This window comes from Rhinichthys klamathensis, unplaced genomic scaffold (assembly GCF_029890125.1).
Source record: "Rhinichthys klamathensis goyatoka isolate OS25496 unplaced genomic scaffold, OSU_Roscu_1.1 h1tg000050l_1, whole genome shotgun sequence".
Lineage (NCBI taxonomy): Eukaryota > Metazoa > Chordata > Actinopteri > Cypriniformes > Leuciscidae > Rhinichthys > Rhinichthys klamathensis.
The window spans coordinates 1,812,116-1,832,474 of NW_026606596.1; the positions used below are offsets into that span (position 1 = coordinate 1,812,116).

A 20,359-nucleotide genomic window follows, 5' to 3' on the forward strand; every position below is an offset into this window, starting at 1 on the left:
TCTAGGCCAAACTCTGATGGATAGTTTACAGACCTAAAGCTAGCATTCAGCCTTAGCCATACACCATAAGGATGGAAGACTTACACAAAAAGTGCATCCAGAAATATCTTCAGAAGGCCACAATCCTTTTTTTAAACTCAAACTTAAAAGAATCCTCTAAACTGCATGTGGAAAACATGCAGCCTCATCATCATTATATGCAAGGAAAGAACATTTTGAAAAACAAAACAATTAATTAAACCCCTCTGGAATGCTACGTGTACTAAATATGCAAGTCGCAATCTAACAGAGGGCATTATATAAATGCAGCTGTTTAACACAAATTGGACATAAAATGGGGTTTATTTTGTTTGCTGTTGGGCTCTTTGGACAAGCACAATCTAAGATGGTCTAATTAGCCAAGCTTTTTCAGGCATAATGTGGCAGAGTGTTTGTATCACTGAATTTCAAGCTGAAGCTATATATTAATGCACAAATGTAGAAAAAAGGGTCCTAGGAGAAAACCTTGAGGCACCTCATGATAAAAACAGCTAAACTGAGCCATTTTGTGTTTGCACACTATCTGTAAAAATAGATGCTTACTGCATGGGATCTTTCCTATAAAATAAATGCCTCCACCACCAATGGAGTGAAACTATCCCCCAGGAATACACAGAAACAAAAGCGGTAATGACCCACTGGGCTCAGGGGTCAGACACCAACACAGCTGCATACCAAAGAGTTCCTACTCCTCAGTCTTTCCTGAATTGAGAGATGACTGACAGTAGGACAAATGACAACCACTCACCAAAATGGGGGGGGTAAACTTAAGGGAACAAACAGAAACATAAACCAAAACAATTCTAAAAACTGGGCATGTCAACTGATTTTGTGATTTAATTTTTTTAAATTAAATTTATATATAAAAAAAAAACATTTTTAAATATCTATAAAAGTTTTATAAAATATAATAAACATAGAATTGATCAGCACAACAAGCAATTACTCAATTATAACTGTTAATCATTTAACATTGGGTGTAACGATTCATCATTATATCACGATATCGCAATATAAAAATGTGAAGATATGTTTTGTTGATGTAAACGATAAGATTTGGATATAGATTTAGTTTTATCCAAGGCTCAGCTTACTGTATTTATAACCTATAAATCACCCAAAAATTTAAATTCTGTCATCATGTAGGCCAGTCACCCTCATGTAGATTCAAACCAATAAGATTTTTAATCAACTTCCAAACACATTTCTGTCCCTCCATTTAAAGTCCCCATTCCTCTAAAACTTAAAAGATGCCAAAAAATGTCATAAAGGTATCGTAAAATAATCAATCGAGTGGTCGAATCCAAGTCCAAGTCTTCTGAACAGACACGATATTTATGATTAACAGATTTACAACGACGCGCATACTGAAATAAACACGGATGTTCAAATGCTTGTGTAACATGTGAAAACAACTTGTGAATGAGTAAATGCAGAATTTAAATGTTTGAAACTAAACATTTACAGTTTGGGAATAGTAATTTTGACACGCTTTCTTGCGATTAGAACTGTGATTGATTGCACTGATCATCTGAAACACATGCGCTGGAACGGCACTCCTCAAAGTGAAAGCGCAAACATAATTTAAATCACCATAACAAATTTTGTTTTAATAGTATGGTGATTCAAATAGTTTTAGATACTGCATTAATAATGGGAGAGGCGGGGCATAGCGAGTTAGTGTAATCCAATGAATGCCTGCAGTGAGGAAAAAAAGAAAGTTTACGGTATTACGGAGTGTCAGTGACATTACTACTTTAAACAACTATAATGTTGAATATTAATGTAAAATAATACAATGAATTATATTTGTGGGTCCTGATAATAGTAAAATAATAATATTTTATTAATAATAACAATAATAATAAACAACAACATAATTTTGGCTTAAAATATCTCAATAATATTGTATTGTGACTACATTAGTGTATCATACACCCCTATTTAACATCCTGACTAAAAACACAAAATGCAGCCATGTACCGATCCTTTCAAATAGTTAATGCCTCTTGACTTGAAGATGCTAAGCCGCCTTTAATTATTATCGTTTCATGCCGCAACAGATTATTTCATGACACAACTGGCGATTGTGAGCATGAGAGAGACATGAAGCCTTTGTAATGCAGTTCTCCAGCTGTTTTCTATTGAGCTTGTATTTTCCCAACTCTTTTCAATGCCAGAGACCCTCTAATACTTAAAGTAATTGTAAGCCAGACAAGGGGTGTGTGGCTTAAAATCCCGGCTACAAGCTCTAATTATGTGTCATCTTGCCTCTAATGGCCCTTTGTGTTGTGTGTATGTAGACCCTTCAATCCATGATGTGCCCTTCTAAGGTCCTGACAAAAACACTCAACGTGGCACTCCTATAGTGTGCTTTGTAAAGTGCATATCACATATTTGGCTTTCCAACTGAAACACAAACCATCAGTAACCGCAACAAGGTCTTTAGCCACAAGCTTAATCGCAACAAGGTCTTTAGCCGTAAGCATTCCAGTAACAGTGACTCGATCGTCACGCTCAACCTAATTTATACATGATTACCTATGCCTCACCAGATTTAATCCTACCCTGTTGAAATATGTTCCTAGGGTCATTCTAACCCACGCTCACTTTTAAGTTTTTCTTTGATGTACTAAAAACTCATTTTAATTTTTTCTTTTTTCCCCAGTCAAATGTAGCACAGCATGTAATAAGCTGCACAGAGACAGTTCATCTACCACGGAAAGAAAAAGCCTATTTGAATGCTACGTATCTGAATAGCCTATATGCCTCTCAGCTCTAAACATTCACAATCATCTAAGCTATTCCGTATGCAATGACACCTAAAATCAGAGCACATTATATCATTCATGAATTCAAATAATTTGGGCAGTATCATTCCTCACTTTATATGGCTAAACGCGTTAATTAATAATTCTAAATGCATAATTAAATAATTAAAAAGCCTAAAAAACTGGTGCATTTATTTTTTAATGCCGATTTTTTTAGGACTTACCATTGTCCTCCACGGTGAAACTAAAGAGGTCACTGGTGGCATTTTTCTCATCCTTCAGGATATAGCAGATCTTAAGATCATCCATGTCAGCTGAAAACACAGAAAAACACAAAACTGTAAGATTAAACCTCACAAATGTAATGTATTATTCATTCAGAAGAAAATAGATCAAAACAATCTGTAAAAATCCTCATATTTTATGATCTACAGACCCTGGAGTGAAATGCTCAAAGATCAAATTATTCTATAAGCCGCTCAACTTACAAATATCTTCATTTTAATGCAAAAGGCATTCTTGGTTTTGCTAAACACATCTTCAGATTTCACCAAAGCAGCAGGGAGGGAGTCACAAAACAATCAGCAAAACAGGTGACAAGCTGTTACATAATGACAGGCGAGAACAAGAATTTTAAACACAGGATTCCAACCTAAGACTTCCTTACATCTGGTCTACCCCATCTACCAAATTAGACCCCTTAAACACATCTGCACTGATACACAGTGGTTAAGTTACAGTGTACCATGAACAACCTGGCTCTGTGTTCCTTTTGCTCTGACCCACTACTTTAAATTATTTATATTAGAGGAAGAAGCCTCATAAAAATGTAAACCCATGATTCTGTATGCATGGATGAAACCGCTTTTCATATTGAAAATAAAATGTCTACTTTCATCACCAGCACACACTCTCATAGTGAAATATTTAGCGAATGCCAAAGAGCAAGTGGTAGAAGAATATGGGGAAAGGGCAAAGTAAATAAAGAGAAGTGATTGTCCCTTCTGCTTCACTGCTCGTACTGATGAGGTCAAGTCAGGTTTGCCAGGTCTCTCCCTCTCGTTTTCGCACTTCTGCCCTCTTCCAACGTCTGGGACACATTTCAGACTAAGTTAGTCTGACATGGATTTCGCATCTTCTCACTTGACACTCATGTTTGAAGGAGTGCGTTTATGCTTTAGCTGTTAGAGGTCATGAACCTTTGCTGATCAGGGAAAATTATTATTCTGGATAAAAGGCACTACAAGGATGTGCAAAAGGACGTTTTTAAAATTAAAAAGCCAGAGTATAGTTGATTAAAATGTTTGCACATTTGCATAGAGTTTGATAGGTTTGGAGACTAACCTGTTTCCATTATGCAAAGCTTTTAAAACATTTAAAAAGACACTTGTTTATGTATTTTCATGGCTAAGACAAAATTATTATATTGATTATATAATTATTATGGTGATATGATCAAATTTTCAAAGCAACAAGAGTTGCTCCTTAGTTTATAAATCCCTTTGCAAAATCTATATAATTAAATAAAAAATGCTGATGAAGATTTTTATGTATACAATTATAATTTTAGATATAACATTAAAATGATTATATATAAAATTTTACTTTTTTACAATGACAAGGTGTCATCCCTCATATATGTTTTTTTTTTTTTTAAAGCTAAACTTGTTACAGATAATATGGCCAGGGGTTTGCAAGCTTATTAACACAACTGCATCGTGCCAGTAATTTATTAGGCATCATAACAGTCACATCTCATGCATGTAATACAATAAATGAATCATTAAACATCCAATTGCCCCAACGAAAACATCACGTTTTAAACCGCTTGAATATTTAAAAAGAATAAAACAAAGAATCTTGAGTATTTAAATAGCTAGTTAAAGTTTGAGTGTGTAATGTGCCATAGTTCCATTAACAGGTAGCCCCGCCCCAAACTCATGCCACTGGTTGAGCCACTTTTGTTATGTACGGCCCAGTCAAAATGCTAAAAAAATACAGATTGCAATTCTGTTTGTTATGGCTAGCGGAACAGAAATTACATACTTCACCTTTAACTCTATTTAAAATGTGGTTTGCCTAGAACCAGCAACTCTTTTTTCAAACAATAGTCAGTCACTACAGGGACATTAGAAGGCAAAAGTATGAGAACTTAATAATTGAAAGGAGATGTGTGAACGCTCTAGTTGTCTTATCAAGAATTTAAGCCGAAGGCTGAGAGACAGACACAGCCTGTACTATTGGCAAAGGGCAAAGTGTCTGTTTCAAGATGGAACTACATTATTTCAAGCATTAAATAAGAGCAGAGAACCTGTTCTGAACATGATGGGTACATAGCATGTGAAGAAAATTCTTACATGTATCTTTAAATGACAGTTCTAAAGAGCATTACATTGCACAGTTCTAGCACACTGAGTGTAAAAGTAATAAAGTTTCACACAATGCAATCAATGGTGATAAGAACATTTATGTTCTGATGATACATTACCTTGTGTGAATGTGTTGATGGAGTCATTCCCTCTGTCCAGGTTGATCAGGTAGCCATGCTCTGGCTGTACGGTAATGTGAAAAACCAAAGCATCCGGGCTGCTGTCTCTGTCCACTGCCTTCAGGACTTTGCTTGTGATTTGATAACCGAAGTGACCTGCAGACAAGACCTTTAAAGTCGGTGCACCTTTGTTAACCACTATCTGAGGCACACCGTTGTCAACAGACAAAATGGTGATCCTCACGGTCTGAGGCCTTTGTGTCTCAAAAATGGTATCAGGGAATACAAAAAAATCTGAATGGGTTCCATCAGTGACTGTAAAAGAAAAACTGTCCTGGTCCGACTCAGTGCCATCATGCTTGTAGCTGATCATATTCTCATTTAGGTCCTGCTTTGTGAACACAGTCACTCGTCGGCTGTTGTTGAAGAGCAGTTTGCCATGAATGGGCAGTTGGGTGACTGTAAACTTCAGTAGGTGCTCGGCTGTGTCTTGGTCCTCAACGGTCAACTCAAAGGGCGTAATGAGTTTGTTCTGTCCCTCAGTCACTAGAAGGTCATGAATGGTAAGTACTGGCTTTTTATTGTCAACATCAACAACTGAAACACGGAATGTGCGGAACACAGGGTTGTAGCCATCGGTCACCTCAAACTCAAAGCTGTCCATCTTGACTTCATCATCGGCAGTATGGATGTAGTAGATCTTGCTCCCGGCCAGCTGTAACTGGGTAAAAGACACAATAGGCATACCTGGTGTATCTGTGCTTTCCAAATGCCCTCTCACTGGGGCTCTTGTGATGGTGAAGACTAAGTTCTCATCAGGGCTGTTGAGATCGCTAGTGCTAAGGAGGTTCGTAGTGAGCGTCACTTTGCCACCTTCTTTAAGAGACACCCCCTTACTGATGACATCAGGAAACACCATGTCAATGCTGCCCACAGTAATATAGAAATATCTGTCAATTAGAGGATTGATGCCATCTGTTACGTCAAACTTTAAAAGGTCACGAATGCCTTCCTGTCCATTGTGAGTGTACAAAATAAGACCTTTGTTCACCTCGTTTTGTGTAAAATTCATGCCAACTGTTATGTTCTCCAGAGATTCGGCAGATCTTTTCTCCACATATCCTGATTTTCTGTGAAGGAAGCCCTGACTGGGGCCATAGCGAACAATGAAAGTAAGGAAATCATCCTCTGAGTCCAGATCAGTAGCCTTTAGTACTTTACTATTTATCTCTTTTGTCTCGCCAATATCGATTTCAAGTCCATCGTTAATGGCAAGCCTTGGAGTTTCATCATCCACAGGGATAATCATGATCATAATGGTGCCTTCAACTAAATGTTTCCCATCTGTAAGAAGAACATAAAACTTGTCTTCAGTGGTTTCAGAATCATCATGTTCATAAATTATGCTAGAGGCTTCCTTGATTTGTCCTAGTGTGAAGTTGGTGATTGGGATGGAGCCACTAGCAAGCTGATTGAGGATGAACCCATGATGTGGGGGTTTGGTGATGATAAATGTCAACTCTTCTGCAGGAACATCACCATCAACTCCATTCAAGAGCGGTGTGTCAATGATAACATTCATGCCCTCCATTACGACAAACTCTCGCATAAATATCTCTGGTTTTTCATCGTTGGTGGGAATAATGACAATGGGAAAGAACTGCCTCTCTGAGAAATTCACACCATCTGAACATCTGAACGTGAACCTGTCCTCCACTGGCTCAACTCCTTTATGTATGCTTTGGACATAATGAATATGACCCTCATTCACATCTCTGATGGTAAAAGCACTTACTGCCATTCCTGACCTTGACTTTTCAGAGCCTGGTGCTGGAGAGATGTTCTCCACATATCCTAATGTGGGCTGAACAATGATGGTGCACAGGATGTCCTCAATTGGAGTGTCTGCATCCTCAACCCTTATCTGATGCCTACCGATTGTGTTTTTATCCCCCTCAAATACGTTAAAGGTATTGCCAACTGTGACATCTGGAGTCTGGTTATCTACAGGGAGAATGGTGACCTGAATACGGACTCCGTTTACTCGGTTACCCCCAACATTCCACTCATCAGACATGTCAGAAAGGGTCAGGTTGAAGAAATCTCCTATCGAAGTAAAACCAATCTCACCGCTGGTGTGAGCATACACAACCAGACCACTGATGATATCAGCTTGGGTGAATCTGCTTGAGGAAACTCCACTCACCAGAATTTCTCCAAACTTAGGGGCTTCTTCCACAATGAACGTCAACCTCAAGTCATCAGTGTCCTCATCTTTTCCCTGGATGACATTAGATGTAATTTCTGTGGCACCATTTTCCAGCACGTCCAGGCGAGAGCCAAAGGTGCCCTTTGTGAGGCTGAGCGTTGGTGCCTTATCATCAATAAGCTTTACCGCTACCTTCACGGTGATCGTTACAACATGAACACCATCACTAACATCAAGTTTAAAAGAGTCACTTGTCGTTTCATCTCCATTGTGGACATAAGATACTCTACCATCAGAGATATCCATCAAATTGAAACTACTCCCTTGTTTTAAATCAGTAAATATAAGTTCAACATGGCCGTGTAGTGGGGTTTTACTTAGTGTGAATGAAATTAGCTTACTGTCAGTGTCAAGGTCATTTGCGTCAAGTTCGGCACTCGTGATGACATGCACCCCTCTCTCAAGGACTGTGAATCCAGAGTTCGTTATCTGTGGGGGTTTGTTGTTTACAGGCTGCAGAAAAATTGTAAAAACTCCATCAGCGCCGTTTCCAGCAGTGTCCTCTACTGTGAAATGGAACTGCACCACATGAGGTATGATGCCGAGCTCAAGGTCTGGTGGACTGTAGGAAATCTTATGATGGTTAATTTGTGCTTGGGTAAACTCTGTTATGTCAGTATCTGAGCTGTCCGTTAAAACAACAGACCCAAATTTAATGGGACTATTCTCATCCATGTCAGTTGGTGGTCGAGTTATTGTATATTTCAGGTCACGGTCCTCAGAGTCCAAGTCAGTGTAACGAAGAACATTCTTGCTAAAATGAGTCAGCTGGTACTCGTGTACTGTCATCTGCAAAGTAGTGCCAGGGAACAGCACAGGTGGAATATCATCAATAGGTAAAATTTTAATAATAAAAAAATTCTCACCAGATTGGTTCGGAGGATCAGCATCATCTTGTACTTTAAAAACAAACTGATCAGTAACCGTCTCTGTGATGTGTGGACCTGTATGCCTATAGAAGAGTTTCTCATCTGTAATATCTTTCTGTAGCCACTGTGTCACTACTTTCTCATACACACCATCTTCTGCATTAAATTTCCAGGATGACGGGTCCTCAGGTGCTTCAGATTGCCTCACCACAACCTCACCAATAGCAGAAAGGGGAGGCTCGATTGTAAATTTAATAGTGGAATCTTCAGAGTCAATATCTGCTGCGCTGAGCATAAGCTGCGAAATGGGCACCATCTGATTTTTAAATAAAATAAGCCCAGTGTTTGCATTTATGATGGGCGGCTCATCGTCTGTGGGTACAATTGTGATGGGGAACAAAAACTCAACTTCATTCTTGCCATCTGACATTCTGAAAATTATATTATCACTGTATGTGTCACTACCATCATGCTGGTAAACCACAATGCCAACCTCCAGGTCAGCTGGGGTAAAATACTTCCTGCTGGTGCCTAGAACAGTTAAGAGACCATGACGCAGTCCATCAACCACCGTTATCCTCACACTGTCCAGGTTGTCTTCATCACTAATTTCTAAATTGCTCTGAGTAAACAAAGACCTAGACTGGCCTTCATATAATAGCTGGCCGGTATTCTTAATGACTACTGGCGCTAATGTATTCATGGGCTTCACAACAATCATGAAAGCAAAAGGGTCTGAAATGCCACCATCTGTATCTATGACCTCGAACTCTATTTGAAAGATCCTCTCAGTATCTGAGTCCAGAGAGGGAGGTTTGTAGGCTATTTTCAGATCTTTCAGATCCCTTTGATAAAAGGATGTGATGGGTAAATTCCTATCATCTGTACTCACGATATAACCCTCTTCAAAGGACAGAGGAGAAGTGATATTGAAAATGAGACCATCAGGATTGGATTCCGTGTCCTCCGCAGCCAACATATCAGGAGTTAGAGCCGTCATAACAAACTGATCAACTTCCATCATCATCATAGCCACAAAACTCGGTCTGGGGGGAGTGTTTTCTTCGCCCTCTTTTATTCGGATCATCACATGGAAAAACTCTTGCTTCAGTAAATTATTTTCTTTGCTCCGTAGCTCCACGACCATTGGGATATAATCCTTATTAGGTGACTTGTGGGAAGACGTGTGCTCATAGCGGATATTTGATTTGAGAAACAAGTCACAGTCCATCATTTTCTCCAGTTTGCTCTCATCAACAACTTTACCATATCTAGGAAGAACACTGCTGGCAGCCAGCGATGTTACCTCACATTGTTCAGAGTCTTTATCAAAGGTAAAGTCTAAAACCTTTCTGCCAATAGGATTACTAGTACCATGCAGTTTATCAACAATAAGAGGCATGTTCTTAGTAACAATCTCCAATTGTGTGAAAACAACCTCAACTTCCAGCATAAAGGGGATGATAATAGTTTCAGTCTGAGTGTCATACCTGAGTTGCAGCTTCACCCTGTCACCCGCAGGGCTCCTAGAACCGAAATGAGAGTATCTCACATCGTTAGGACCAAATTCACAAGGGAACTTTTTAGGAGACACATGTCCCGGTCTCTGAGACAGTGGATCATTATCCAGAACAGTAATACTGCACCTGTCTCCAGGCTGAACTTCAATGACTAAGTCGTTGATGGGATCGATGTAAACAGATCTCCCAAAAGGCACGTGTATGCCGTTGTTTGCCACCAGTATCGCGTCCTCAGAGAGTTCTGGCGTGTACGCGTACGACAATCCGTGTGTTTCAACTCCTCGCGCTGAACTACCTGTCAGTGAAAGCAAGAGAATGAGAAATCTGCAAAGTTCCATGCTGAACGCGAATGTAAACAGCCACAGGATGTTCTTGAGTAATTTAAATATCCAAATAGTGGTCGACCGGGTTTTCCGCTGTTATGTTTACATCCACGAGGGAACAGGAGACACACACAGAAAGTTCAGAAATCCCACACGCGCGCCAGGATGCTCGCGCGGCATTCCCACGGACTCAGAGCGAGCTCAGTTTTAACTTGTGCATGGATGGCAGCAGGAGGACACGCCCATAGCCTCATTCCATTGGATGGAGAGTTGCATTCCCACGTCCGCAGGTGGGATTCTCACAGGATTTGACTGTCACTGTTAGTTGTGATAGTCACGTCTGGGTTCTTCAGATAGATAACCTAAAGTGATTTATTATGTTTATTGTCTGTACAATTATCTCTATCATATCTATTTCTATTTTTTTTCATGGATATCCATTAATGCCTTAAAACATATCTTTTTACACACAAAATACAAAATTATTTTCATTTGGCAACACACATCAAATATTGCTTTTTCATAGTTTGTATTTCCCATGTCGCTCAAACAGTAAAGCTTATTAGCAATGCAAAGATTCGATTCCCAAGGAATGCACGAATTGATAATAGGTCTGTGTGACCATTGAATGAAGTGTAAATAGCTTGGGATCGAACAACTATGACAAATTAATACAAATAAATAACTTTTATGAGATATCAACATTTACATAAAAATCAGATTTATAGTTAAGAGTTTTGACTTGCCTTAGGGACCCTTTAATATTTTACTCAGATATTAGGCCCAGTCACTGCACTCACTGTTCCTTCCTTCAGCCTCTCACATATCTGTAACCCCCAGGACACAGAAACCCCAGGATAAAGAGTTAATATAAGCGTCACAAACTCACACTGTCACTGGGAGCCATAAAATACTTAATCTTATCTTAGCTATAAGGCCGGGGGCAATTGTGCCATTAGCTATGAAATAATTGTATGACTGAACTGACGTATTGAATATTTAAAACATGTAATGAACATTATCTGATTAAAGTGTAAAGACGTTTTTGACTTCAGATGATGAATATATTTTAGTAAAAATGATTGAACCCTTTTCTAATAATGTAGAGGCTACCACTTAGACTTTTGCTTTAAACACGTGTTATTCCTGCAGATAAAATAATTATATTATCACATAAAGATAAAAACAACATTGCATTAAACATTAATGATATAGTCAACTCTTATACAAGTAATATTGTCCATAGGAAGGCAATTACATTCAGACTTATGATCAGGTCTTAAATATTTAAATGGTACTATTATTTGGGAAATATTTTGTTTTCTTATACCAAAATGATTTGTATTTTGTGTAGTCTCTGAGATAATAATTGAACTTTAAAAAAATGCTGTTGTCTTCTCTACAGTTTATGAGATGGTTTTGGGCATTACACATTGTACAATGGTTCCTTCTTCAGTTAAAGAGAAATGCATGAGGGAGAGGACAGGAAAGAGTCGTCAGAAGTTTGTTGGGACACATGTGTTTTATAATTACAGTATGAAAGACGACAGTCAGTGTTTTCACGTGTGCTCTCTGAGAATGACTGTTTCCCACAAGCCTCCAAACCTCTAGTAGTCAATCAATCATCTGTTCAGACACCATAAAACCTCCTGATGGCTTGACTGAGTTCGAGTCTTGGTATTTTCTCTCCCCATCTCAGGTTTTCAATTAAATTTTTCGTCTGAATGTAGCTCTGGGAAAATATGTCCACTTTATTGGCGGAGGTAGACAGAATCAATCAGATCTCTAATCTCTGTGATACAAGAACACAACAAACTTTGTCCAAAGGGACCAGAAGTATTGAAAAGTTTGAAGTTCTGAAAAAAAGTGGGGTGAAGCAGCACTTCGAAACAACAAAGAGAAACAAAAATGCGTTGGTATGATAATGATTTTAAGGTATTGAAAATGATGCAATCAAGGCTTGATCTGTCCATTGACTTGAAGCACAGATCAATAACTGACAAAAACATCTGTTTATTTACTTATTTGATTTCCTAGAGGATTTTTACATTGCATTTTATTTTCATACACACAACATCATCGGAATACATGTGAGAAATGAGGCAGCCTATACTGTATTAAAGTACACAGCTGTTGAATGTCCTTTCTAAGGTTTCCTCTGTTCTCCTGTGGTGACAGCCTGTCATTTGGCGTGACTCCAGACTGAGAAATGTTCAGAATTACAATGCCAAATAGTACATGTCTAGTATATAAAAAAATACCACCTAAATAAATTAAAAAAGGCTCACCTGTCAGACAGTCTCACTGAATGAGTCATACAGTTTAAAACTGGACATTACAACTTCATTACAAACAGCAATTCCTCAGTCATTAAAGTGATCGTGTGCGGATAATTATGGATCAGGTTCTTCACAAACTTGAGGAGTTAATTTATCTCACTTTATCTCAGATGCACACTGGTAAGAATATTAAGGACATAGGTTGCCCATAATGATCCTGAAGAAAAGATATGTGAAACACAAAACATTTTCTAGGCTTTGTCTCCCCAATGGATCTGGAAGAATCTACACCACAGTTAAAAATACCTCTTGTTAAAGTCAACAGTGCATCTTTGTACCTTGCAAAAGAAAACATCATCTAAGGGATTTGTGAGAAAGTATCAGAGCTTTACAATGTAATTTTCTGAAAGGTCATTTGTTCCTCTTGAGTTCTGTTGCCATTTCTGTTACAGGTGCTTGAAGGGAAGGGACATATTTCTTAAGACAGTACTCAGTGTTTTCTAAATGTTCATTTAACATTGTATGTTTTTCATACTCTCGCTCTAAAGACCTGGGAACAGTGGGTGGGGGGAAGTGTTACCCACCTTTAAAGCTTCAGGTTCAAATTAGAGCTCTGTTTGGAGCTAAATGACAATCATTGAGTAACAACTGCTGTGCTGATGCCGCTGGGCTTGAGTCAGACGGACCAGACGGTTGCTCTGATAACACTTGCCATTTTCTTCTTCTAACAACATTCAAATGATATAAGCCTATATATACATTTCTGCAACATTAGAAAAAAAAATTCATGGTAATCATTGGTTTATGATAATTATGATATAAAAGTCAGAATTTTGACATAAAACAATTAAAATTGTGAGATAAAAAATATCATAGTTATGACACATTTTTTCTAAATTAATCGGATAAAAAGTCACAGACATGCTTTAGTAAATCCTAATTATGACATAAAAGTCATAATTATTAGAAAAAAGTCTGAATAATGAGATAAAAAGTCATAATTATGACATTTACGGTCGAAATTATAAGATATAAAGCAACAATTATGGGATGCTTAGAGATAATTAGCATAATTCACATCATACATTTTTTTTATGGAAGCCCATTTCCGCTAAGAAAATTAAAAGAAAGTCATTAAAAGAAGTCAAAATTCTGAAATAACAATCATTGTCGTTGACGAAAAATGCCAAAAAGAGGATGTTAAATTTAAACATATAGCTTTTGCACCTTTTTATTTCTGAATTTCTTTGTTTACTTTTTTTTAAAATCATTTGTTTGCTGAATAAATAACAACAATTTAATAGAGGCTCACAGAACACAATATGAGGAAATATGACGAAACTTTAGAAATCACTGTAGAAGATTCACGTTAACATTTTAGGCTAATTCTCTGTATTAGTGTGTCTGTGTGGGGGGGGGGGGGGGGGGGGGGGGGGGGGGGCTGGGGTATAATTAGCTTAATTAATAAATTGTTACCCTTTTTTAAAATGTCACACTCCATGGTAAATATTTACATATCTCCCTCAGACATACCAGAAGAGCCCTCATTAGTACCTCATTTGCATATTATCCTCTGTATTGCACTCTTTAACTGTATGTGCACAAGCACTTGTTTGCTGAGTGTCAAAGTTCAAGGACAAACTGAAACATCTTAAGCCCCGGTCACTGTTAATTGTTAGGTTTTATATCTGTTTTTTACATGTACAGTCTAAAAGTACATACAGTATGAGTCACTTGTCAGCGAGGTATAATAGGCCTATTTTAGTTGGCAGCCAGCGGTGTGTCACCAAGGCTACTTTTTCAAAAGCAACTGCAGGGAAGAGAAAACTCTCAATACTGTTGCCAGTTTGAGAGATTAATTGAGTGTTACATAAAGGGTTCTGATTGTAGAGGCTGAAAAGCAAAGACCTCATCAGCTTTGTGGCAGCATGTTATAATTAGGTATCATTACAGCTTCATGGCAAATGTCCAAAATTCTCATGCAATAGGGTTTATGATCCAGAAGAGGGCACTGTTGTACCATAGCAAATCATTTAACGTCTAGACTTCACTGATGATCCTAATGTTTCAGCTGAATACAGTATTGATCCACCAAGCGCAGAATTCCAAGGGACATTACAGTGTCAGGTTGTAATTGAAAGAATAAGCTTGAACAAGAAAGGAGAAGAATCAAGAAAGGAAACAAATGTTTGTCTTTCATGCGTCTTCAGATGAGTCTCTTGGGTTTCCATTTGAGGCAGATAATCTAAAATGAGATCTAATCTAATGCAGGCCCCAGGGTGGACTGGTGTCAGGAGAGGCCACAGGGAAAGATCTGCTCAACCAGAAAGAATACTAGAGTAATAGGCTAAGTCAGACTCTTACACTGAATCTGAGCGTGGTGATTGAGAGAGAATCCAACATCCAGCAAAGCCTGTGTGAAGCTTTTTGAAATAACAGAGTGTGAAAAGGTCAGACCTGTAAATTAAAAATCGTGATGGAGGAGAAAAGACAATTTATAATGGACTGCAGCAGATTTCATTACATTCCTTGGGCTACTTCAATCACAAATGTGACAGAAGGAATGTAAACCCTATTTACCCAAAATGACCACTGATTTTCCCAAGTCAAACAAATTAAAACAGAGCTTGTCTGACAAAGGTTTCCTAGAGTTCTTTTTGTAAATTATGAAAATGCATCATAAAAATACAAATTATTTTATTATTTATATTATTATTTATATATAATTATAAAAAAAACATTCAATAAATGATATTAATTAAAGTGTGAAAATGATTTATATAGTATTTTCAACAATTATTACTGTCCCACAGCTCTATCGCTTTTATTTTATTTTACCAAAAGAGCAGCAGTGTCAGTGAAAAGCTTGAGATAAATATAAAACTTAATGAATGGGCAAAAAAAAAAAAAAAAAAACACAATTCAAAGTAAATATCCCATTACTAAATATCACAGAATATTTTTTATTGTACATCATTTCCAATCAGGTTGTAATTTTGAATGCTATTAAACATAATAGATGATTTGCGATATGAGCAAAATCACAATTTTTTAATTACGTAAAAAAAAAAAAACACAATTCTTCTATTATGTCTATGCATTAGACAAATTAAATAAACTACTGAGAATGTGAAAAATGTGTTATTCAGAGACTTTAATTTCTAAAAAGGGCTAAAACCCGATAGTTCACCTAAGCTGTACCACGTCTCTGCAATACCATCATATGCATAAGTCATTATGCATATAATAAATATTAATCTGACATGGGAAAAGGTGCTGTCTAATTTCCAAATACTCCAACTGAGGGGATTCTGTATATTGCATGCCTGCAACAAGCCTCTGTCAGATTTATTATGAGGCCCTTTGACTTTCTAATCAAAGATCCCAATATTAACAACAGCTAAACACTGAAATGAATTCTTTGCTCGGGTCTCAGAGAGGATCAAACCGATCAAACATGCACGCAAATCACTACACAAGCCATAATTTAATCTTTCTGTACACACACAAAGTACTTCATCTGCATAGCAGTTTGATCTGTGGTTTTCCAAAATGCTTTTATGGACAGTTATCCATCAGTGGCTGCGGAGTGAGATGGTCATTAAAGGATTAGTTCACTTTTAAAAAAACTTTTGCTGATAATTTACTCACCCCCATGTCATCCAATATGTCCATGTCTTTCTTTCTTCAGTCAAAAAGAAATGAAGGTTTTTGATGAAAACATTCCAGGATTTTTCTCCATATAATGCACTTTGCTGGGCACCAAACGGTTCAAGGTCCAAAAGACAGTTTCAGTGCAAACTGCAAACTGTTCAAAGGGCTTTAAACGATTCCAGACGATAAATAATGGTCTTATCAAGCGAAACGATCGGTCATTTTAAAAATAAATAACAAAGTTTAAGTTTAATAATGTCAAATGCTCGCCTTGCTCTGTTCTGTGATACACGTTTGTGACTCTCCTGTTCGAACTCGTTCATCAAAATGAACAAATCTTTTTTCGAGTCATTTGGTTCATTTAACGAACAAAATGAACGAAATGACTCGGAAAAAGATTCGTTCATTTTGATGAACGAGTTCGAACAGGAGAGTCACACAGAACAGAGCAAGGCGAGCATTTGAGCTTATAAAACTTAAAATTTGTAAAAAAAAAAAATTAAATGAGCGATCTTTTCGCTTGATATTCATCGTCTGGTGTCGTTTAAAGCCATTTGAACAGTTTGCAGTTTGCACTGAAACTGTCTTTTGGACCTTGAACCGTTTGGTGCCCAGCAAAGTGCATTATATGGAGAAAAATCCTGGAATGTTTTCATCAAAAACTTTAATTTCTTTTCGACTGAACAAAGAAAGACATGGACATCTTGGATGACATGGGGGTGAGTAAATTGTCAGCAAAAGTTTTTTTAAAAGTGAACTAATCCTTTAATGAGGCTGACAAAAGCTGACCGCTCTAATCTGGCTTTTTTGGAGAGCCTTGCTGATGTTTTGTAGTGCCAACTTTCAACCTCACGCTTTTGCTCTCTGTGCAGCCAAGAAAATAGGCTGTTATAATTGGTGCCGCCACATCATACTTTTCCTGTCCACGGTAATGGGAAGAAAGCAGGGAAGGAGGAGTGGCGTGAGAAAGAGAGGGAGAGAGGGACGGGGGTTAATTATTGGGCCGCATGCTGTAGAGTAACACAAATGGTGCTTTCATAAGTGTTCGCATGCTGTTTGTATGCAGGCACAAAATGTGCTTCTTCAAATCTGATATCAAATAACACATTTATAAGGAGCTGATTAGGTTGAAATGCTTGTAACATTTGGTAAACAATAGTGAATCAAAACGATTATCATTAGAACGCTGGATTTGATGGGTTTTGAGGATTTTATCTTACATCCGTCTCATATTTCGAGCTTCATTTGTATCAGATTCCAGCTTAATTGTGTTTGTTGATTGAATTATCATAAATTGGAGTTATAAAGCCTTTCTCTGATGCTTTGTTCTGAAGCTGGTAACAAAAAATGTTCTTTGCTGATTAGGTTATGAAAACATTTTTAACTGCAGTGGCTCATGCAGAGAAATCCAAACCAGTGCCAACACCAGGCGTTGGTTCAAGAGGAAAGAAATCTTATTGTCTGTGTATGTCTAGCTTTCCCAGACACACATATTTCGATTCCTTCAGAGGCATTTTACTACCCAAGAGCTTTATCATCACTTGAACTGTCTGAGGCTTTTCATTTTCTTCAAGCACTGCACCCAGACGCTCACTGTGACATTAGCCTCAAGCTGCATGTGCTTTTCATGCTGATCTATGACCAACCTTCTAAAGGTGTTTCCATGTCAGCCTGATGTTTTTACATTCCCTAGTCGATTTGTCTAACATTGCTGTTTATGTGTAAACATCCCTGGGACTATATTCTACCACTGCTTATAGCCGGATATCAGATTGGTTTGTTGAAAAATGAGTGCCAAATGTCATAAAACATTTCTAATATATATGGATTTCAAGTAATGATGGAATGAAATTGAGATGCCTGACTAGATGCTTTTTTATAGCAAATAATATGCAATCATGAAAAACACATTTTCACAACATATTACATTGAATCAACATTTCTTCGCATGTTGGAATCGCAGATGATTCCGTGCACCGCTGCTAATATCCTGTTCAGTCATTCCTGTCACATCAAGTGTAAAATGAAACTGAAGCTTTAAGAAGGTGCAACCTCGTGCCAGCATGACATTTCATTTAATAGAATTTAAAGCAGGGCAAGACACCACTTGAATAAGAAACAAGAAATTAAGAGAGGTGCAAGGGCGAGGGACTGGTCTCATATCTAAAGATGACCTCTCAAACAATATGCTGCAATAGAGAATTTAAAGAGAATTCCAAGATAAAAGTTAGCTATTTTCTCACCTGCCCGTATACGGGCAACTTAAATTTACTTCACTATATTACTATTAAATCCTAATCTAGTCATGACAAACTATATATCGTTGGAAAGGTCTAAGACTCCTTAATAGATATTTTAGCGCTGTTTTTTTCTTACAAATTATGTATGAACAGTAATATATGAATTTATGACAAGAGTGCGCCTCAAAAAATCGACGTCATTACATGAGTTTCTGACCTTTGTCACAAAAAGTTGACGCACACAATTTTAATAATTGAAACTTTGGTTTTTAATGCTAAAAGTTCATAATAAAACATAATCTAGTATTTGTCAATAAAAAAAGATCAAATTATATTTTAAAAAGTAAAGTAAAAAGTCCTCTAAAAAGTATAATATATATATATATATATATATATATATATATAATGTTTTATTATTATTATATCACATATTTTAGAAGTTATCATAAATTAGGTATCATTTGAAAGCTTACGAACTCAGAATTCATCCTATGAAAACCGTTTTGAAATTGGACGTTGCGTTACCATAGAAACGGTATTTTTATTATTAGGCCCCTCCCCTTTTGGGCATCATCTTTCATAATTTATTATCAAAAATGTTCTAATCTTGACAAAACACATATTGTCAGAAAGGTCTGAGTCTCAAGGTTCCATATTTAGTGTCAGAAGTGATATTTGGATAGAAATCTATTAATTTGTTATGGCAGAATGCATACAATTAAATTCAATGGAATGCAATGGCACCCGGTGGGTATTTTTGGTATTACGCCTAAACAAAATCTCATGGGAACTTCAATGTTTGTGATATCAACTTCAAATTTGGAACACAACTTGGTTAGATATATGGCTTTGACTTTCTGTAACTTTTAGGCTGAAACCTATATTAATTTTTAATAAAAGAAAAATATATATGTTATTATATTTTCATAACAATAAACTTAAACTTCAATAACTTTAAAAAAAAATTAATTCTATTAATTTATTCCACTTCAGCAATAATCTGCCAAGAGTCTTCTTTTAAAAGAGACCAACCGTAAGTCTTTAGTACAAAGGCTTCATGAATTACAACCGTTTAAGTTTGGGTAGTGCATTTTCACGTCAACGCTCAAAAAGGGGGGTGACAGCTAAAGGGTTAAGAGCAAATTTAGTGGTAGCATGTGTGAAGTTAGACAATGCTACAGTAGAGATTTGAAATATAATAATCCAATCAAACCAAACAAACAATAAATAACCAAATCAAGCACTTACTTTCAAAATGTTTCTGGTTAGGAGTTTATTTTGTTTCAGTCATGACTTTGATTTTAGTTTTGTTTGATGGATTTTCTTTGATTCTTGTTTTGTTTTTGTTTGATCTTGTTTTGTTTTTTGGCCCTCTTTTTCTTTGATCTTTCTTTTGTCTTCGATCTTGATTTTATTTCTGGCTTTATTTTCGACTTTGCTTTAATTCTTATTGTAGGTTTAGTGTACCTCCAGTTTACACTACCTTTGTTTTTGCAGAAAGCATTTTTTGACAATTATGATGTTACAGTCTCTTAAAGTAAAAAAATTACTATGCAGTGACAGAAAAAAAAAGCATTTCTTTGATATTCCCTGAACCTTGTTATAACAAAGGAACACATATAATCCAGTTTTGTGAACGAAAAACGGAACAGCACAAAACAACATTCTTTCAAAGGCCAAACCAATTTGCTGCTGTACACTAGCAAGTATTTCCTTTGCTTGAAAAAATATAGCAAATTAATTACTTCAGTGAACTCCGGAAAACGAATCTGCCGGTTGAATGCACAAGCTATATCTAAATTCATGCCACATATCTTTTCATTTGAAAGATACATTGAGTGAGAAGCAGGAGTGACAGGCAGCCATAGCTTATCTATAATACATGTGGACAACATTCAGCCACTCAG

At 37.0% G+C, this 20,359-nt stretch overlaps 1 protein-coding gene across 1 annotated transcript in view; it reads right to left on the reverse strand.

The window, feature by feature from the left end:
* frem2a (FRAS1 related extracellular matrix 2a) overlaps positions 1 to 10,503 on the reverse strand; it is a 63,719-nt gene extending 53,216 nt beyond the window's left edge. Inside the window, exons 1-2 of the mRNA XM_056247751.1 lie at positions 5,299 to 10,503; positions 3,035 to 3,124 (exon numbers count right to left, since the gene is read on the reverse strand). Of these exons, the coding sequence (XP_056103726.1) occupies positions 3,035 to 3,124; positions 5,299 to 10,294 (5,086 nt within the window). The 5' untranslated portion in view covers positions 10,295 to 10,503. The remainder of the gene's footprint in view (positions 1 to 3,034; positions 3,125 to 5,298) is intronic.
* Positions 10,504 to 20,359: the final 9,856 nt, after the last annotated feature.